This window comes from Coregonus clupeaformis, chromosome 2, assembly GCF_020615455.1.
Source record: "Coregonus clupeaformis isolate EN_2021a chromosome 2, ASM2061545v1, whole genome shotgun sequence".
Lineage (NCBI taxonomy): Eukaryota > Metazoa > Chordata > Actinopteri > Salmoniformes > Salmonidae > Coregonus > Coregonus clupeaformis.
Window position 1 is genome coordinate 24,619,089 of NC_059193.1, and position 16,856 is coordinate 24,635,944.

The 16,856-nt window shown below is 41.5% G+C and overlaps 2 protein-coding genes across 2 annotated transcripts; both read right to left on the reverse strand.

The window, feature by feature from the left end:
* Positions 1 to 2,500: 2,500 nt before the first annotated feature.
* Positions 2,501 to 5,327, reverse strand: LOC121532016 (ADP/ATP translocase 2). Its single transcript, XM_041837655.2, has 4 exons — positions 5,119 to 5,327; positions 3,374 to 3,857; positions 3,111 to 3,251; positions 2,501 to 2,967 (listed from the first exon to the last, which is right to left on the reverse strand). Exons 1-4 carry the CDS (start codon positions 5,227 to 5,229, stop codon positions 2,810 to 2,812), a joined length of 894 nt encoding a protein of 297 aa, XP_041693589.1. The 5' UTR covers positions 5,230 to 5,327; the 3' UTR covers positions 2,501 to 2,809.
* A 1,872-nt stretch (positions 5,328 to 7,199) lies between these two features.
* Positions 7,200 to 14,084, reverse strand: LOC121532025 (solute carrier family 25 member 43-like). Its single transcript, XM_041837667.2, has 5 exons — positions 13,651 to 14,084; positions 10,477 to 10,718; positions 9,921 to 10,093; positions 8,223 to 8,357; positions 7,200 to 7,879 (listed from the first exon to the last, which is right to left on the reverse strand). The coding sequence occupies exons 1-5, from the start codon at positions 13,920 to 13,922 to the stop codon at positions 7,676 to 7,678; spliced, it is 1,026 nt and encodes a 341-aa protein (XP_041693601.1). The 5' UTR covers positions 13,923 to 14,084; the 3' UTR covers positions 7,200 to 7,675.
* Positions 14,085 to 16,856: the final 2,772 nt, after the last annotated feature.

Here is a 16,856-nt window from a genome sequence, read left to right on the forward strand (position 1 = left end):
ATTTTAATGACAAATCTTTCAAATTGGGATATAGACTAAAGGTTTACAAAAAACACTCCAAAGGTGTGGCACTGAAAGGGTGCTAGTTGGAGCGCTCTCCTATGACCTCAAATGGATCACTGCAAAATGCCTCACACTGACAGAGCATAAATCTACCTGAATGCCGCTGAGCCACACTACTAAGTGACTCACTGATGCCTCCTAATTCAGTTGTAATGATGCAGAGGTGGAAAGGACATGCTGAAACATTACAAAGTTACCAGTCAAAGTTGTAGGTAGATCACCAGTCTAGACCATTCCTGGCGTTACACTGACGTAATGGTTAGTGCTATCTGGATTCCTTGGGACATCCCTACCCTAACCCAGGGGTGTCAAACTCATTCCATGGGCGGCCTAGAGTATGCGAGTTTTTGTTTTTTTCCTTTCAATTAAGACAGACAACCAGGTGAGGGGAGTTCCTTATTAATTAGTGACCTTATTTCATCAATCAAGTACAAGGGAGGTGTGAAAACCTGCAGACAATTGGCCCTCCATGGAATGAGTTTGACACGTGCCCTAACCATTTTAAACATCAACTGGCTTGGGATGACCCAAGGATCCTGAATAGCAAGGACCCTGATGCAAAGCTGATGCCAAGGAATACTTCCTAAAACTCCCACGCAGGAGTTAGGAAGATTACAGATACTCCATACCCTGCTGGGTAAATCATGTGTAATCTGAGGCGTCGGGAGCTAAATTAAGGGTGCCATTGAAGAGCGTCCTAGACACAATACGTCTACAGAGCTCATGACAGGCCTACTTAGTTGACTGGCTCCTCTATGCTAGTGAAGGTATCCCAAGGACGGGGATTATGACCTGATATATTGCAGCCAGCACTGATGTAACAGCATAGTTGATATAAAAAGGGCAAGGAGTGTCCGTACTCATCTTGATTACACGAGTTTGGATTGGCGCCAATGGGTCTTTACAGCTGCTGCTATCATGTATCTGGAAGAATCTCAGCCACGTCACTAAAGCAGCATCAACGTCTCAGACTTCAAAACACGTTAGCACCCACTGATTTTATTTCCTACTAGTACCTCAGGTTTGACTCCATTACAAGTTTCCCTGCCATCTTGTCTGAAGGAAAAAGGGAGTAAATAAAATGTAGCATAGTTTTGTTTGATAAAATCCATTTTTATATTCAAATATAGGAACTGGGTTCTACAGTTTGAACCCTTGCAGTCTCTGGCTCCACACCCACTCCGCCCGGCCATCTAGATGTGTGAAAGTTAGTGTATAAGCTAATGTCCATCATGTATGACATTCCTGGGAGTGTGTAAACTTACATTTTGTATTCCTATATATTTTTATGTTCTATAGTTATTTATTTGAAAATGTATCAATTCGGCACATTTGGGCAGACTTGATACAAAATAGTCCAGTATTGCAATGCTTCACTGGATCAATCTGAAACTTTGCACACACTGCTGTCATCTAGTCGCCAAAATCTAAATTGCGCCTAAACTGCAATATTATATTGTGGCCTTTCTCTTGCATTTCAAAGATAGAACCAAAAATGAATAAATCCATGTTTTGTTTGTATTATCTTTGACCAGATCTAATGTGTTATTCTCCTACATTAATTTCACATTTCCACAAACTTCAAAGTGTTTCCACTCAAACGGTATCAATAATATGCATATCCTTGCTTCAGGTCCTGAGCTACAGGCAGTTAGATTTGGGTAAATCATTTTAAGCGAAAATTGAAATAAAGGGTCTGATCCTTAAGAGGTACAATTACATTTTAGTCATTTAGCAGACACTCTTATCCAGAGCGACTTACAGGAGCAATTAGGGTTAAGTGCCTTGCTTTAAGGGCACAGACAGATTTTTCACCTAGTCGGCTCGGGGATTAGAACCAGCGACCTTTCAGTTACTGGCACAACGCTCTTACCCACTAAGCTACCTGCCGCCCAATAGTCATGAACTTTGAGCATGGTTGTCATTTTGGTTAATCTACACAGTTGGCCACACAGGTTATGGTCCAGCATCTCACCAGTTCCGAGTCAGAAGAGGCTTGATGGGAGATAAGTATATTTAGAAGCCTGAAGTAATCCACTTCACCAGGTAATCCTGGATTCCTCAGCACCGGATGTCACTTTTAGTTTCCGAATGAGTCGTTTGTGTTCAAAGAAGCATTTTGCATCAGGTAAAACGTAAGCCACCCACTTCTTGTCATAAGTCCCTCTGCAGCAGTTTCTTTCAGGTCGTCCGTGTTTGGAAACGTATCACCAGCTTGTATAGATTACAACCAGCCAGTCCAAGCTCCAGTCAGCTGACTTTGGCAGGAACCCAACCACAACCGTCGAGGACAACCCAGATCTTAAGGTAACACCTCCAGGAATAAGACACCAGTTGGCACTCAAGAGAAACCACACTGAAGGGAAGCCAGGAGAAACACTACACGCCATTCAGGGTTGCTACTTCCACAGACAAAAAGTGAAAAGCTAATTGTAGGTTCATTCAGTAGGTTGCCTTTATTGTTACAGCATCGACTAAATAAACAGACCATCTTGATGAAACCGGTTGACATTTAAAGATCTGGCACAGTCACCTTTGTTTTATGGGAATTACATTCTGGTGAAGGGGGGCAAACAAAACAAACATTGGGCCAATTAAAAAGTGCATAACCGATTTTCCCAGTACAACTAGCACCGACATACTAGTTGGTCCCTATAAACAAGGTGGAATTTGACGGTCCTTCCAAATGTACAAGATATGTTACAGTTTAAACATCTCACAACATTTATGGGTGGACATAAACAATTTAGAGGACCTTCTTCAACTCATCGTACAAGACTAGCACGAAGGCACCTCCCATGCCTCGGAGAACGTTGGACCAGGCTCCTTTGAAAAAGGCCTTGCCACCCTCATCCCTCGCAATCTTCTTCCAGCAGTCAATGGTGCCAGTGTACATGATGTCACCTGCAAAACACATGTAAGATAGGTCATACCTCTGCCTTGGCTGAACGGTAAGCCCAAGTAGTACCTCACTGTCGGTGGATAGCATGACGGTGAATGCACAACTTGATAACAAAATAGACAAGTGTTCAAAAGTTGACAATTACCTCCTTTGCGCCCAGACTGCATCATCATGCGACGACGAACGGTATCGAATGGGTAGGATGTAAGACCGGCGACTGCAGTCACAGACTGCGCGATGGCCCAGCTGACCAAGATGCTTGCGTTCTTAGGATCTGGCAGCATGCCTACAGAGAAAAACCAAGAGGATTAAGCAGGCTTTAAGATTCTTTGTGAAACAAACAGACACTTGCAATTCCTCTACTCAGATATGATTAAGGCCTGTGCTCAGAGCAGCCCATGGACTCACCCTTGGCTGTGTCATAGACGCCAAAGTAAGAAGCTCTGTAGATGATGATGCCCTGGACAGACACTGAGAAGCCCTGGTAGAGGCCCTTCAGACCGTCAGCCTTGTAGATCTTCTTCAAGCAGTCACCCAGGCCGTTGAACTCACGCCCAGCACCGGCCTTACCGACATCAGCAGCCAGTCGGGTTCTGGCGAAGTCGAGGGGGTACACAAAACACAGGGAGGTGGCTCCAGCAGCACCGCCAGAGGCCAGGTTACCAGCAAAGTATCTCCAGAACTGTTTCTTGTCCACGCCATCCAGGAAGATTTGCTTGTATTTGTCCTTGAATGCAAAGTTGAGGGCCTGGGTGGGGAAGTATCTGATGACGTTGGCCAAGTTTCCTCTCCAGAATGACAGGAAGCCCTGCTCCTTGGGGATACGGACGACGCAATCCATGATACCCTTGTACTGCTTGTCAACGGTGATCTGTTTGCTAGCATGTTGCACCTGTAATCAAAAAGACAAATCAAAATCCAACTCCTGCTTATACTATACATTTACAAAACATTTGACGAGAAAATGAAACTGCTGTTAAATGACAAATATACATCAAAAAGGCCTAGCTATATGGGGAGTTCAACAGGTTGAGTGCCCTTCAATCATTGCACAACCGTCAATGTTCTTAGCAAAGTTGCCAACTAAATAAACAAAGACAAGTAGCCAACACCCCTGACGATGCTTCCCATGGTAATGAAACATGGGCAAACAACAAAATGTTTTGTCACATACACCAGAGGTGCAGCCAAACGTCTTGTGTTAACAGATCGCCCCTGGAACAAATTAGGTTTAAGTGCATTGCTCAAGGGCACATCGACAGATTTTTCACCTTGTTGACTCGGGTTTCCAAAACCAGCGACTTTTCGGTTACTGGCCCAACACTAACCACTAGGCTACCTGCCACCCCTTGCGCAAACTCCACTCAAACTCCCTAGGGCAACATTGTGGATACCGGTACATTGATAGTAGTAGCAAAAATCAAGAAACTAGTCCGCACCAATCACATCTCGCCTTTCAACATTCACAATGCAGGGTCCGCCTCCGCACGAGTTTGGTCCTCGCTAGGCCTCAGCTCACACAGGATGAAGCCTCCGTTTGTTGCGACCTTGGCAATTTCTCGGGCCTAGTAACTACTAGCTGCGCCATATTTGATGACGATGGACAAGGACACAATTTGCGATGTCCAAGTTAGTTAAACAGTATGACAATGATCATAGGACGAACACGGTGTCTTTTACAAGTCAACTTGCGTGGTTGCGAAATAGTCCTTGGCAGCAAGCAAACTAAAAGCTAGTTAAACCAAATTCCAAGACAAGACACTGACACCGGTGGACTACTTTACTGACAGTCTCACGCGACAAGGGACCAAAATGGAAGTGTCACACATCTTTGCAACGCACCAATGTCATTAGCCAAGTTAGCTAGTTAACCCAGGTTAAAAAAAAGAGACATTGGAGTTAGCTCCTAACGTTAACAAGTTAACTTACTGTCTGTCACTAATAACATTAAACGTCAGATATATTATTATAAATAATATGATAATTGATAGATCTGTTTGACCATGCCATTTTATCTAAAAGGACATTGCATTTTATCTCCAAGGAGATAGTGATCTTCTTGATAGAAACTGCAAAGAGTCAAGGACTAACGTTAACTAACTTAGTTAGATAACATTAATACATTCAATTTCTGAAAAGCCAGTCAAATTTACCTGAAGAAGAAGCTTGATTCTTTCAATAGGGGCTACAGCTGTTTTGGAGATGGCAGCTGAAATACCACCAGCCAGGAAGTCCTTGCCGAACGAGATGACGGTCTCATTCATTTTAGGCTGTTATCGAGGATGATGTTACACGGAAACCTTCCCGTTCAACGAAAGGACTGCTGGGGTATGCCGGCTCAGTCGAAATGGCCGATTCATTTAGTTGAGAGCGGATTTAATACCACTGTGTTCGCGAGACAAAACGGGAGCTGGCAGGCAGCATGCCATTGGTGCGCTGTTGGATTTAGTGGGCGGAAACCCATTTTATGATCGTCCCCTCGCCTGAAAGATGAGAGATTTGTCCTGTATTCGTGAATGTGAACTCAGCTGCGTCGTTGTGCTCAAAATTATTTATTTATTTCAAAACATTTGTTTTATTAATATCATACATGAAAGGTTGGCCTATAATAATACATGTGATAACATCAAAGTTATATCCAAAGTTTAAAATAGTACTTTTAGCTTTCATGTCATTCAATAGGTTGTAGAAGCAGTAGGCCTACATGGTTGATGGTGAGTGAATAACACTCATAAAACTATGATTATGCCTTAACAACCAATCTTTAGGTTGTTGAGTTATGGACCCAAGGTCATGTGAAAAGCATGGCAGCTTGGAGCAGCTGAAACTCCTGTCTACTAATGAGTTAATCATCAGCTGTGAGAGGGCACTTAGATACAGGTTAAAATGTCCTTGACTGCAGTTTCTCACAAGATCAACTTGTAGATCAAATTCATTTTAGATAAAATACCATGGTCAAGCAGATCTGATATTATTTTAATTGATATGTTATATTATTATTATGACATTGACACAATTTATCTTACAGTCCTACAAAGTGACAATAATGAGTCAGTCCTGTGATCAAACTTCCTTGGGACAAAAAAAAAAGAATGTGTCTGCTCCTCAAAAATCCATTCAACAACTTACATATTTTGGGGAAATGAAATGCTGCTGTCTATAGGCCTACTGTAGTAAGGTGGTGGGGTCAGCTGGCACTGGGGGAACTGTAGGTGATCAGGTTACAGTCACCGGACTAGGGCATTCTCTGTAGGGTGCACCGCTTAGAGCCTTTGAGATAGAAATTATGTGAGAGAACTACATGTGTACACCCATTCTGTATTCTGTATTCAACATTTCCATCTGAGACTTTCTTCTGAATGTAGTGTCCTGCCGAATATGATACTGAGGGAGCAATTGCTCCATTCATTTCCTTTGTATAGGTACAAATGAAATTTGAGTTGTCATCCATACATTGTCAACCCATATTCAGGAGAGCCACACCTCCTTGCTTAGCAAAGGAATATAATTGTGCGTTGATGTACAGTACATATATCAGCCACAGTCACTATACCAGCCATTACAATGACTGTTCAAGTAAAATTCACTTCAATAATTCTGAATCATCTCAATCAAAAATAATTAACTATACATTTGCATGGTTTCATCCATCAAATGTATTACATACTGTATACACGTAATCTTAAAGGGGAATGGAAACACTTTAGGAGTTAGTTACAGTGAACTGGCATTCTAAAGCCTAGTGTTTCCCTTCCCCTTTAAATCTCAGTGACACTGGAGTGCTTCAGTTACAATCTTATTGCTAGGTTCACAACACACAATGATACAGTATGTGCTATGAAAGTTAGCAACTGATAATGTCTTGGACTCAATCAGATACTTTGTGTGAAATTACATAACTACCAATCATAATTAAAACAGTCGTCGAAATAAGCCCTATAATAAATAAGGAAACCTTAAGGCACATAAATATTATATGCCCAAGTCTGTTAAAATAGTAATTACTACATTACGAATATAATGAAAAAAGCATTCATTTGCAATAGTAAGATAATTCCATCTTATAACAGGTTTGTGCTTTGTGTTCCTCTTCATGGCCATTATGTAAGGCCAATACCATTGTTAGAACCAGGTCAGCACCATAACATTTACAATGTTTTGTCATTTAGCAGACGCTGTTATCCAGAGCGACTTACAGGAGCAATTAGGGTTAAGTGCCTTGCTCAAGGGCACATCGACAGCTCAGGGATTCAAACCAGCAACCTTTTGGTTACTGGCTCAAAGCTCTTAAACGCTAGGCTACCTGCAGCCCATAAGCATGAATAAACTGTAGTAATAACACAGAGATAACTGTCAAAAAACTGTATAACAAAGTTTAAAAAATACTTAAACTCTGAATGAGGAATTGCTGAACAAACAGTTAAAAGTTTTTTTCCATGTGTCAATTATAGAAGTGCAATCCTATGATTGCATTGCAACTTTCAAATATCAATGGATCTACCTCTGATTCTGAAATAGTTGCTAATACACAAACACAAATCTGTAAAATACCAAATTGTCATCTTCAAAGCATTGAATTCCAACAAATATTCCTGACTCCTTTTCATCGTTCAGACACTTTCCTATACTAATGGTCATCCTCCTCTTCAGAAATCCAGACGTCTTTGTTCCATCGTTTTTTTTGGTAATGTTTTTTTTTTTTCACCAGTTTTACCAGCGACTTCCTTGCTGTGACTGAAAGTTCCTATTCTTCAGGTACCTCTTCACCTCTTCCACCTCAGTGGGGCCCATGCTCTGGTCCACTCCTGGTGCCAACTTATAGCTCAATGGAGACACAATGTACCCGTTGCGGTACAGACAGACCTGCTTGCACATCTCAAAGCAGCTGAAGAGAAGGCCAAAGTAGGGGACAATCTAAGGAAGAAAAACAGGGAAGATGTCAGTTGGCTCAATAGATCAATTGCTTTTGACTCTGTATAAAATGTGAAGAGGTAGGTTAGAATCTGCCCTGGTAGTAGGGCCTGGTTATAATAATATTGTCCACAAAGTACACAATTTACTTGTTAGACTGTTCATGAGGAGATTTTACACCAGTAAACCAAACAACAACTAAACTGCCATTTGGAGATGAAAGAAACAGACCCAAGTCAGCCAACTTGTATTATCCCTGTTGTGAATTACCCACAAAGGGTAATATAGTCAGTCTCTCTCTCTCTCAAAAAAAATTATAATGGGAACATGACATAGGTTGTCATACCTTGACCATGTTGGCTGTGATGCCACTCCACAATGTCAGGATGCCCTTGTTTCTGATCACCTGCCTGAAGCAGTCCAGCATTCCAGTGAAGTGGACATCAGCCCCACCGTAATGCGGGAGCCGAGGATTCTGGGCCTGGCGAGAGACAGGGACAGAAATTCCCATTTTAAATGTCAACTTCAATGGGGGGCATTGAAGTTGACATTTAAAATGGTTATGGTAAGGGTACGATTTATGGTATGGATGTCCGAAGGATCCCGGATAGCACTGACCCTCATAAAAGCGTGTGTGATCCAGGTAGTAAGAAAGACTATGGAATGAATATAATTATTTCCTTGAATTGAAATTCCTGAAATCTATGATAATTGCGCAAACTGACCGGGGATCTGTGCTAAGGGCCATTTGTAACTTGGGATGTAAGTGAAAACGAATGAACTGAGCAAATGTGGGTGTGGTCTCAAGCATTACTCTCACAAGACGTCAGTATCTTACACGTCCCAAGACAAACTGTGCTCTTTTTTTGTCAAGCATTAAATCGCTTAACTGGCTCAACGCTGGATGCATTCTCATTTTAGAGGGCACTTCAATCCAAGATAATAAAATCTAGAAAATGGTGCCGTCTGGTTTGCTTATAAGGAATTTGAAATGATTTTAGCAATTATATTAATTTTGAAACTTAACTTAACTTTTAGACTTTTACTTAAGTAGTATTTTACTGGGTGACTTTCACTTTTACTCTAGTCATTTTCTATTAAAGGCATCTTTACTTTTACTCAAGTATGACAATTGGGTACTTTTCCACCACTGCACCCATGCCTCAAGCAAGCTTCTTTAAACATTCTCGCTTGTGGGTTGTGTCATCTGTTTCTACTTGAGACTTCTTGTTTTGCCCTAAACATCTGATAGACTTCTATGCAACATGTGAACAAAAATGATTTGTGGCTGCAGCCTTAGATTCATGTCGTTGTGTTAATTCTGTGTGTCTGAAACTAGGCAGAGGGCATTAGAGAGAGGTGCAGTTTGTTTTATAGGCTTCTCAATTGGACTGAGACTGTCCACTGTGTGATAGCCGTCAGCTATATTTAGATAACTTATCTATATTGCAGGCAGACCCTGAACAGCGTTCACATTCTCAGCTGCCGCAGCACCTTGAGGTCACTAATGACAAGTTGATGAAAACGGATGTAGTATTCTGTCCTTCATAAAAGTCCTACTGAACCCTATGTGTCCTCTACATAGAGAGAAGGACAGGTGAGGGGAGACATTAACTTATACTTCGGCTCAAACTATGGTAACTTACAATTCAATAACTACGGTAAGTTATTGTCTACAAAGTGTACAAAGAAACTGTCTTATTAATCTTATAATAATTTCTAAGCTTCTATGTTGCATTTTGTTTAGAAAGTAGAAAAAACAGATGCACTCGATGGCTATTTTATCAAGGGCAAGTGTTTTGTTCTTTTATTTTTAATCCCCCGTCCCCGCAGAAGGCCTTTTGGTAAGCCATCATTGTAAATAAGAATTTGTTCTTAACTGATTTGCCTAGTTAAATAAAACAAAAAATGTAAGGACAAGTGTTTTACTACCGGTATGCACCGATCAGAGGTACCGGTACAAATCCACCACCCTATGGACAGATGTGGTATTACCAATCTGGTTGTGTCTCATAAAATGGCCCAATGAGTTGAGTGCACTTGCCTGCATTTTCCTTTTCACAGTTTCAAAGGGGTAGGAGAAGGTTTGAGCTATTCCTGCCGCTACACAGCCATTTATGAAGTTCTGAAGGGGAGTGAACCGGAATTGGGGCTCCCGCCACAGCTTATCCAAGTTGATGTAGACTGCATAGCAACCAATGGAGAAGGGAAACGCACCTGTAGCAGAATAGATAAAAATAAAAACAACAATGAAAACTCAAGAGGCTGTAAGAGGGGCAAAGGGTGTTTCACAAGTAAGCAGACTGGACACTTTATATAGAGTTATACAATAAGTTATACCAGCGTTTCCCAAACTCATTCCTGGGGACCACAAGGGGTGCACGTTTTGGTTTTTGCCCTAGCACTCACTACACAGCTGATTCAAATAATTAAAGCTTAATGATCAGTTGATTATTTGAATCAGCTGTGTAGTGCTAGGGCAAAAACCAAAACGTGCACCCCTTGGGGTCCCCAGGACAGAGTTTGGGAAACATTGAGTTATACTGAATCATTGTGGTGCTTTTCTTAGGAATATCTTTCTCCACATTTCTGTAGTATACCTAGGACTGTGAGAGAGAAGCCCCTGTAGAGTGCTCGAAGGCCTTCGGTCTGGTATATCTTGGAGAGCGTGTGGACCACCCCCCTGTATGTGGGCTCTCTGCAGTTCTGAGCTATGAGGCGAGTCTCTGCCACCTCCAGAGGGTACGTGGCCAGCGCAGCACTGATACCAGCTAGCCCACCAGCGAAAATGGCCCTCCACTGAGAAATGTAGCCCAATTCATCCATGTGGAGGTGGACGATCCTGGAAAGCCAAAAACACAGAGGTCAATGTTTTGGTTCTTAATTATTTTGATAAGGAGCCTATCTGGATAATATATTCACTTTCATCAATGCATGTGAGGCAGGTATAGCCAGTGAATATATGTACGATTATGGCTTCATGTTTTTCAATATGATAATTCCAGAAATTATAGTAGTAAGTAACTGTGTTACATAACTGTAACAGACAGAGCATCTAATTCTAATTAAATTGTTCATAGAGTGTAAACATACTATGCAAACATATCATGTTCTCCATTGAGAATCCACCATAATACATTAGAATACTAAAGACGTCTTCCAGCGATTTGTGAACATTTCCTATTGAAAAGTGATATCCCAAGTATGGGATTATGATGCCGAACTGCAGTCAGGTCAAGACCCTAGTGAGGACGACCAGCATGCAGATGAGCTTCCCTGAGATGGTTTCTGGCAGTTTGTGCAGAAATTCTTAGGTTGTGCAAACCCACAGTTTCATCAGCTGTCCGGGTGGCTGGTCTCAGACAATCCCGCAGGTGAAAAATCTGGATGAGGTCATGGGCTGGAGTGGCGCAGTGGTCTAAGGCACTGCATCGCAGTGCTAGCTGTGCCACTAGAGATCCTGGTTCGTATCCAGGCTCTGTCGTAGCCGGCCGTGACCGGGAGACCCATAGGGCGGCGCACAATTGGCCCAGCGTCGTCCAGGGTAGGGGAGGGAATGGCCGGCAGGGATGTAGCTCAGTTGGTAGAGCATGGCGTTTGCAACGGCAGGGTTGTGGGTTCAATTCCCACGGGGGGCCAGTATAAAAAAAAAAATGTATGCACTCACTAACTGTAAGTCGCTCTGGATAAGAGCGTCTGCTAAATTACTAAAATGTAAATGTCAATGTCTGCGGATGTGAGGCCGGTTCGACGTACTGCCAAATTCTCTAAAACGATGTTGGAGGCAGCTTATGGTAGAGAAATGAACATTCAATTCTCTGGCAACAGCTCTGGTGGACATTCCTGCATTCGGCATGCCAATTGCACGCTCCCTCAAAACTTGAGACATATGTGGCATTGTGTTGTGTGACAAAACTGCACATTTTAGAGTGGCCTTTCATTGTCCCCAGCACAAGGTGCACCTCTGTAATGATTATGCTGTTTAATCAGCTTCTTGATATGCCACACCTGTCAGGTGGATGGATTATCTTGGCAAAGGAGAAATCGTCACTAACAGGGTTGTAAACTAATTTGTGCACAACATTTGAGAGAAATACGCTTTTTGTGCGTATGGAACATTTCTGGGATCTTTTATTTTAGCTCATGAAACATGGGACAAACACTTTACATGTTGCATTTATATTTTTGTTCAGTATACTGCAGGGCAGCCAACTTTTGAAGAAAGCTTGGAATGAGATTTGCTATGTGAATATCATTGCCCCCTGACACAATCCCTAGACTGGGGACTGGGGCATTTCGCTACACCTGCAATAACATCTGCTAAATATGTGTATTTGACCAATAAAATTTTATTTTATTTTGGGGGTCCTCCCTCAGGAATATTTTACTGTTTTAAAGCTAATTTCCTGCAGTTCTATGTATTTTGTAATGGCTTAGGCCTATGACCAGGGTGGAAAATGTGGTGTATTCAGGATGCAAACATATTTTTTAGGTGGTTTGACACTTTATTCAGACAGTAATGAAATGAGATAGGGAGACAGACAAATGCTAGAAACAGTGGGAAGATTGGAAGCAGGTATTGATCCCTGTTCTCAGGTAGAAAGTTGTATACGACACGTGCAGGGGAGTGTTACCACTACACCAAGGCTCTGCACAGGAAATGTTAATATTAATGGTTGATGGCAGAGGGTAACCAAATCATAGATTGCAGTCTGCTTGTCCATAGACTGCTTTCAAGTTAAGCCACAAACATTTTATATTTTGTCATTTGGGTGGACTATCTCTTTAAAATATGTCTGAAAGAAAATCCTTCTTGCTCTCCATGAGGGTTGGCCACCCCTTATTTATGTTTCCCAAATGCTGGGTGTTTGAAAATGTTATTGTTATAACAATTCATTTCTCAAGATCACCTAACCCTCAAGAAAAATCGAATGAATATCAATATTCAGGTGGTTTATACCTAATATAGTAGTTGAAGATCTTTGCCATCATCTTACTCTACATAGACAAAATATGATGCGTTTATGAGTTGTGAGTCCCCCTACCATCTCTGCCTAGCATGTGCACAATACTAAAATGTCAAAAATTATATTCGATTCCTGGAGCATTTACTATTCAATGCTTATTTGTATGACTTATTCAAAACTGTCCATGAATGGCTGCAAAAATGCCTCATATAATTCATTTTCAAAGACACAAGCAGGCCAATCAGACTAATGCACGTGTGGATTAAATCGACTTTAGTACATGCTATCAAAATGTTGCATTCTGCAATAGGGACGGGAGTAACAGCAACCTAATTTTGTTGACAACATTGTACATAAAACAGCGCTACCGTGCTGCTCTTTTTACAGTTGTATAATCTCAGTGGAGAACGTTCTCTCTCCATTCAGCTCCACTCTAATCTTGAGGGGCGTTTCTTTAAAACTAGACCAATCATATGTTTCAATGTGCCGCAGTTCAGTGTTGTGGCAAGACAGGACATTGATAGAGATTCCGCTCGTGATGTTAAATTACAGGCGCAGATGCTCCGATTTCAAAACAATTTGGAGCACAGTTTCAAATTAACGCGCTGACTATACAATGGATTAATAAAAGCGGTACTTTTCAATGCGTGAGATATAATAGGCCAATACGTGGGAGTTGGCAGCGCTGATACGGCTAGCTCTAACGTTATAACGTTAGCTAGCTAGGAGGAAACTAACTACATAGTTGTTTTAAGATTAACGTTATCATACCTCAGAAACAACACAACAAATTGCTTATTTACTCACTGTTTATATGTTGCCAAATGGACGGCGCTGTAAGGAAACAGGCGGAGACAGGAGACGAGGTTCCCCTTCCAAAATCCTCGTAGGCCTTCATTCTGGTAGACGACATTAAAGCTGTGCAGAAAGCCTTTTTTACAGTGAAATGTGCCTACTTGACTCTTGATTTTCACCACCTCCAGAGGCGACGTGACAGTTTTACTGAAAACTCCCGCAAAACCAACGCACATAAAGCCCTGAGAACTTGTCAGTCTGTCATCTGGTTTAACTGTTGCCATTACTCTAGATCTGTATGGAACCGACTTGCCTAGCCGATGCTACTTCCTCATCAGTAGATCTATAGTGTCTGTAGGACCAGCAGCACGGCTTGTTTATCTAAGACCAACTGAAAACAAACCCCAATCCTGATTCCTGTCACGTTGGTCTGAGGGGAGGGGGTATTGAGGGTTTGTCTAGAAGGGATAAAGCTTTTGTCAAATTGGACTTTTCATATCAGGTTAAGGAGAATTTACGCAGCGGGTTAGGAAAATTAAGTTAAGATTAGTAAAAGGGGTAGGGTTAGCTAAAATGCAAAACATTTGTTTTTACACTGCTTCTACTCGCTGTTTATTATTTATGCATAGTCACTTTACCCCTACCTACATTTACAAATTACCTCGACTAACCTGTAACCCCGCACATTGTCTCGGTACCGGTACCCCCTGTATATAACATCATTATTGTTATTTTATTGTGTTACTTAAAAATAAAACAATTTTTACTTTAGTTTATTTAGTAAATATTTTCTTAACTCTATTTTCTTAAAACTACATTGTTGGTTAGGGCTTGTAAGTAAGCATTTCACCTGTTGTATTCGGCGCATGTGACAAATAAAATGTGATTTGATTTGAAATTTGACAAAAGCTGTATCTCATCTAGCATCTAGACATTACCGATACAGCGTGCACTGGGCAGGCGTGGGGACATTAAGGTTCTCTTCCAGGAAAAAGTGTGTCCTCTGGTGGCTATTTAATGTATTAACGTACTGTACTTTACCACAGAGTTTCTAAACCCAGAGGCGCAACATCGCGAGAAATCTGGGAACGCTTGCGAAACAGACCAAACAGACCAGCCCGGGGTTTGGGATTTGAGAAGTCAATGAGAGAAGTGAAAGGTTCTTCCTTAGTTGTTAATTTTATCGAAATTTAAAGGCACAGCCTAGATTGGAGCCAATGTCTTAAGTAGTTGAGCATGTTTTTAATCCAACCTCGTGAAAGTGACAAACTGACACGTTTTAATTTCGTCCAAACAACTGTACATCGAAGGAGAGCCTTTGAGTTAGCCTGCACATGCGCAGTTCGGTGCGTGAGACCGTTAGACCAATGACGTATTTCTACGCATGCGCTTAGCTATCCAACGTTGCCATGACATCGCCCACAAGCGTGATAAGGGATTTATATTGTAGAAGCAGTTTTAGTTTATCTTCATACTGTACTGTCTTTGACTTTACTATCTTGTATGATGAAAAAAGCCATGAAAAAATGAGCACCTAGTAGTAGGTCATAGGCCTATTTATAAATGATTAACTTATGTTACAGCCTCTATGCATGAGTCATGACCCCAATTGCCTCAGAAAGTAACTGCCCATAGTATGGCCCTAAGATCTGTCAAGCTAAGAGGATCATAGATTTGAATATTTTCTTAATAATAATTCAAGGATGATTAATGTTTGTTTAAATTAGCCACAAACTCCATTGTTCACCGGATACAAATAGTTCATGAAGTCGTTCAGCTTCCACTAATGATCAATTAATGCATGCGTTCCACTTATTGTAAAGACCACCAGGGGGTAGTCTAAGCCCAGTAACTTTATGCAGTGGTAAATCTAAATCGAATCAAATCAAATGTTTTGGTCGCATACACATATTTAGCAGATGTTATTGCGGAAATGCTTGTGTTCCTAGCTCCAACAGTGCAGTAATATCTAACAATACACAACAAACTAGAGATCCTGGTTCGAATCCAGGCTCTGTCGCAGCCGGCCGCGACCGGGAGACTCATGGGCGGCGCACAATTGGCCCAGCGTCGTCCAGGGTAGGGGAGGGAATGGCCGGCAGGGATGTAGCTCAGTTGATAGAGCATGGCGTTTGCAACGCCAGGGTTGTGGGTTCGATTCCCATGGGGGCCCAGTATTAAAAAAAAAAATGTATTCACTAACTGTAAGTCGCTCTGGATAAGAGCGTCTGCTAAATGACAAAAATGTAATGTAAATGTAATACAAACAAATCAAAAAAGTAAAATAATGGAATTAAGAAATATATAAATATTAGGACGAGCAATGTCGGAGTCCGGAGTATAAAAATATACGCTACCAGTCAAAAGTTTGGACACACCTACCCATTCAAGGGTTTTTCTTTATTTTTACTATTTTCTACATTGTAGAATAATAGTGAAGACATCAAAACTATGAAATAACACATATGGAATCATGTAGTAATCAAAGTAGCCACCCTTTGCCTTGATGACAGCTTTGCACACTCTTGGCATTCTCTCAACCAGCTTCATGAGGTAGTCACCTGGAATGCATATCAATTAACAGGTGTGCCTTCTTAAATGTTAATTTGTGGAATTTCTTTCCTTCTTAATGCGTTTGAGCCAATCAGTTGTGTTGTGACAAGGTAGGTGTCACGCCCTGGCTCTGGGGACACTGTTACGTTGAGCCAGGGTGTGTAATTCTATGTTTGTATTTCTATGTTGGCCTGAGTTACTCCCAATCAGAGGCAACGAGTGTCAGCTGGTTGTCTCTGATTGGGAGCCATATTTAACTGTCTGTCTTTCACTTTGTGTTTGTGGTTTCTTGTTCCGTGTTGGTTGGTGTATGTAACCAGGGACGTCACGGTTTCGTTTTGTTGTTTTGATCGTGTGATCATTTATTAAATAAAGAATATGTTTGCCTTCAACGCTGCGCCTTGGTCCTCCTCCTTAGACGCTCGTGACAGTAGGGGTGGTGGTATACAGAAGATAGCCCTATTTGGTAAAAGACCAAGTCCATATCATGGCAAGAACAGCTCAAATAAGCAAAGAGAAACGACAGTCCATCATTACTTTAAGACATGAAGGTCAGTCAATACGGAAAATGTGAAGAACTTTGAACGCTTCTTCAAGTGCTATGATGAAACTGGCTCTCATGAGGACCGCCACAGGAATGGAAGACCCAGTTACCTCTGCTGCAG

What these genes read in the sequence shown, in the direction of transcription:
- LOC121532016 (XM_041837655.2), bottom strand. Translation starts at nt 5,229, where the DNA reads ATGAATGAGACCGTCATCTCGTTCGGCAAGGACTTCCTGGCTGGTGGT. An exon ending in GAATCAAGCTTCTTCTTCAG is followed by an intron (nt 3,858 to 5,118) that starts GTAAATTTGACT and finishes TTTTGATTACAG; the next exon opens with GTGCAACATGCTAGCAAACA. An exon ending in CGTCTATGACACAGCCAAGG is followed by an intron (nt 3,252 to 3,373) that starts GTGAGTCCATGG and finishes TTTTCTCTGTAG; the next exon opens with GCATGCTGCCAGATCCTAAG.
- LOC121532025 (XM_041837667.2), bottom strand. Translation starts at nt 13,922, where the DNA reads ATGGCAACAGTTAAACCAGATGACAGACTGACAAGTTCTCAGGGCTTT. An exon ending in CTTCTCTCTCACAGTCCTAG is followed by an intron (nt 10,094 to 10,476) that starts GTATACTACAGA and finishes ATTCTGCTACAG; the next exon opens with GTGCGTTTCCCTTCTCCATT. An exon ending in CTGTGAAAAGGAAAATGCAG is followed by an intron (nt 8,358 to 9,920) that starts GCAAGTGCACTC and finishes GTCTCTCGCCAG; the next exon opens with GCCCAGAATCCTCGGCTCCC.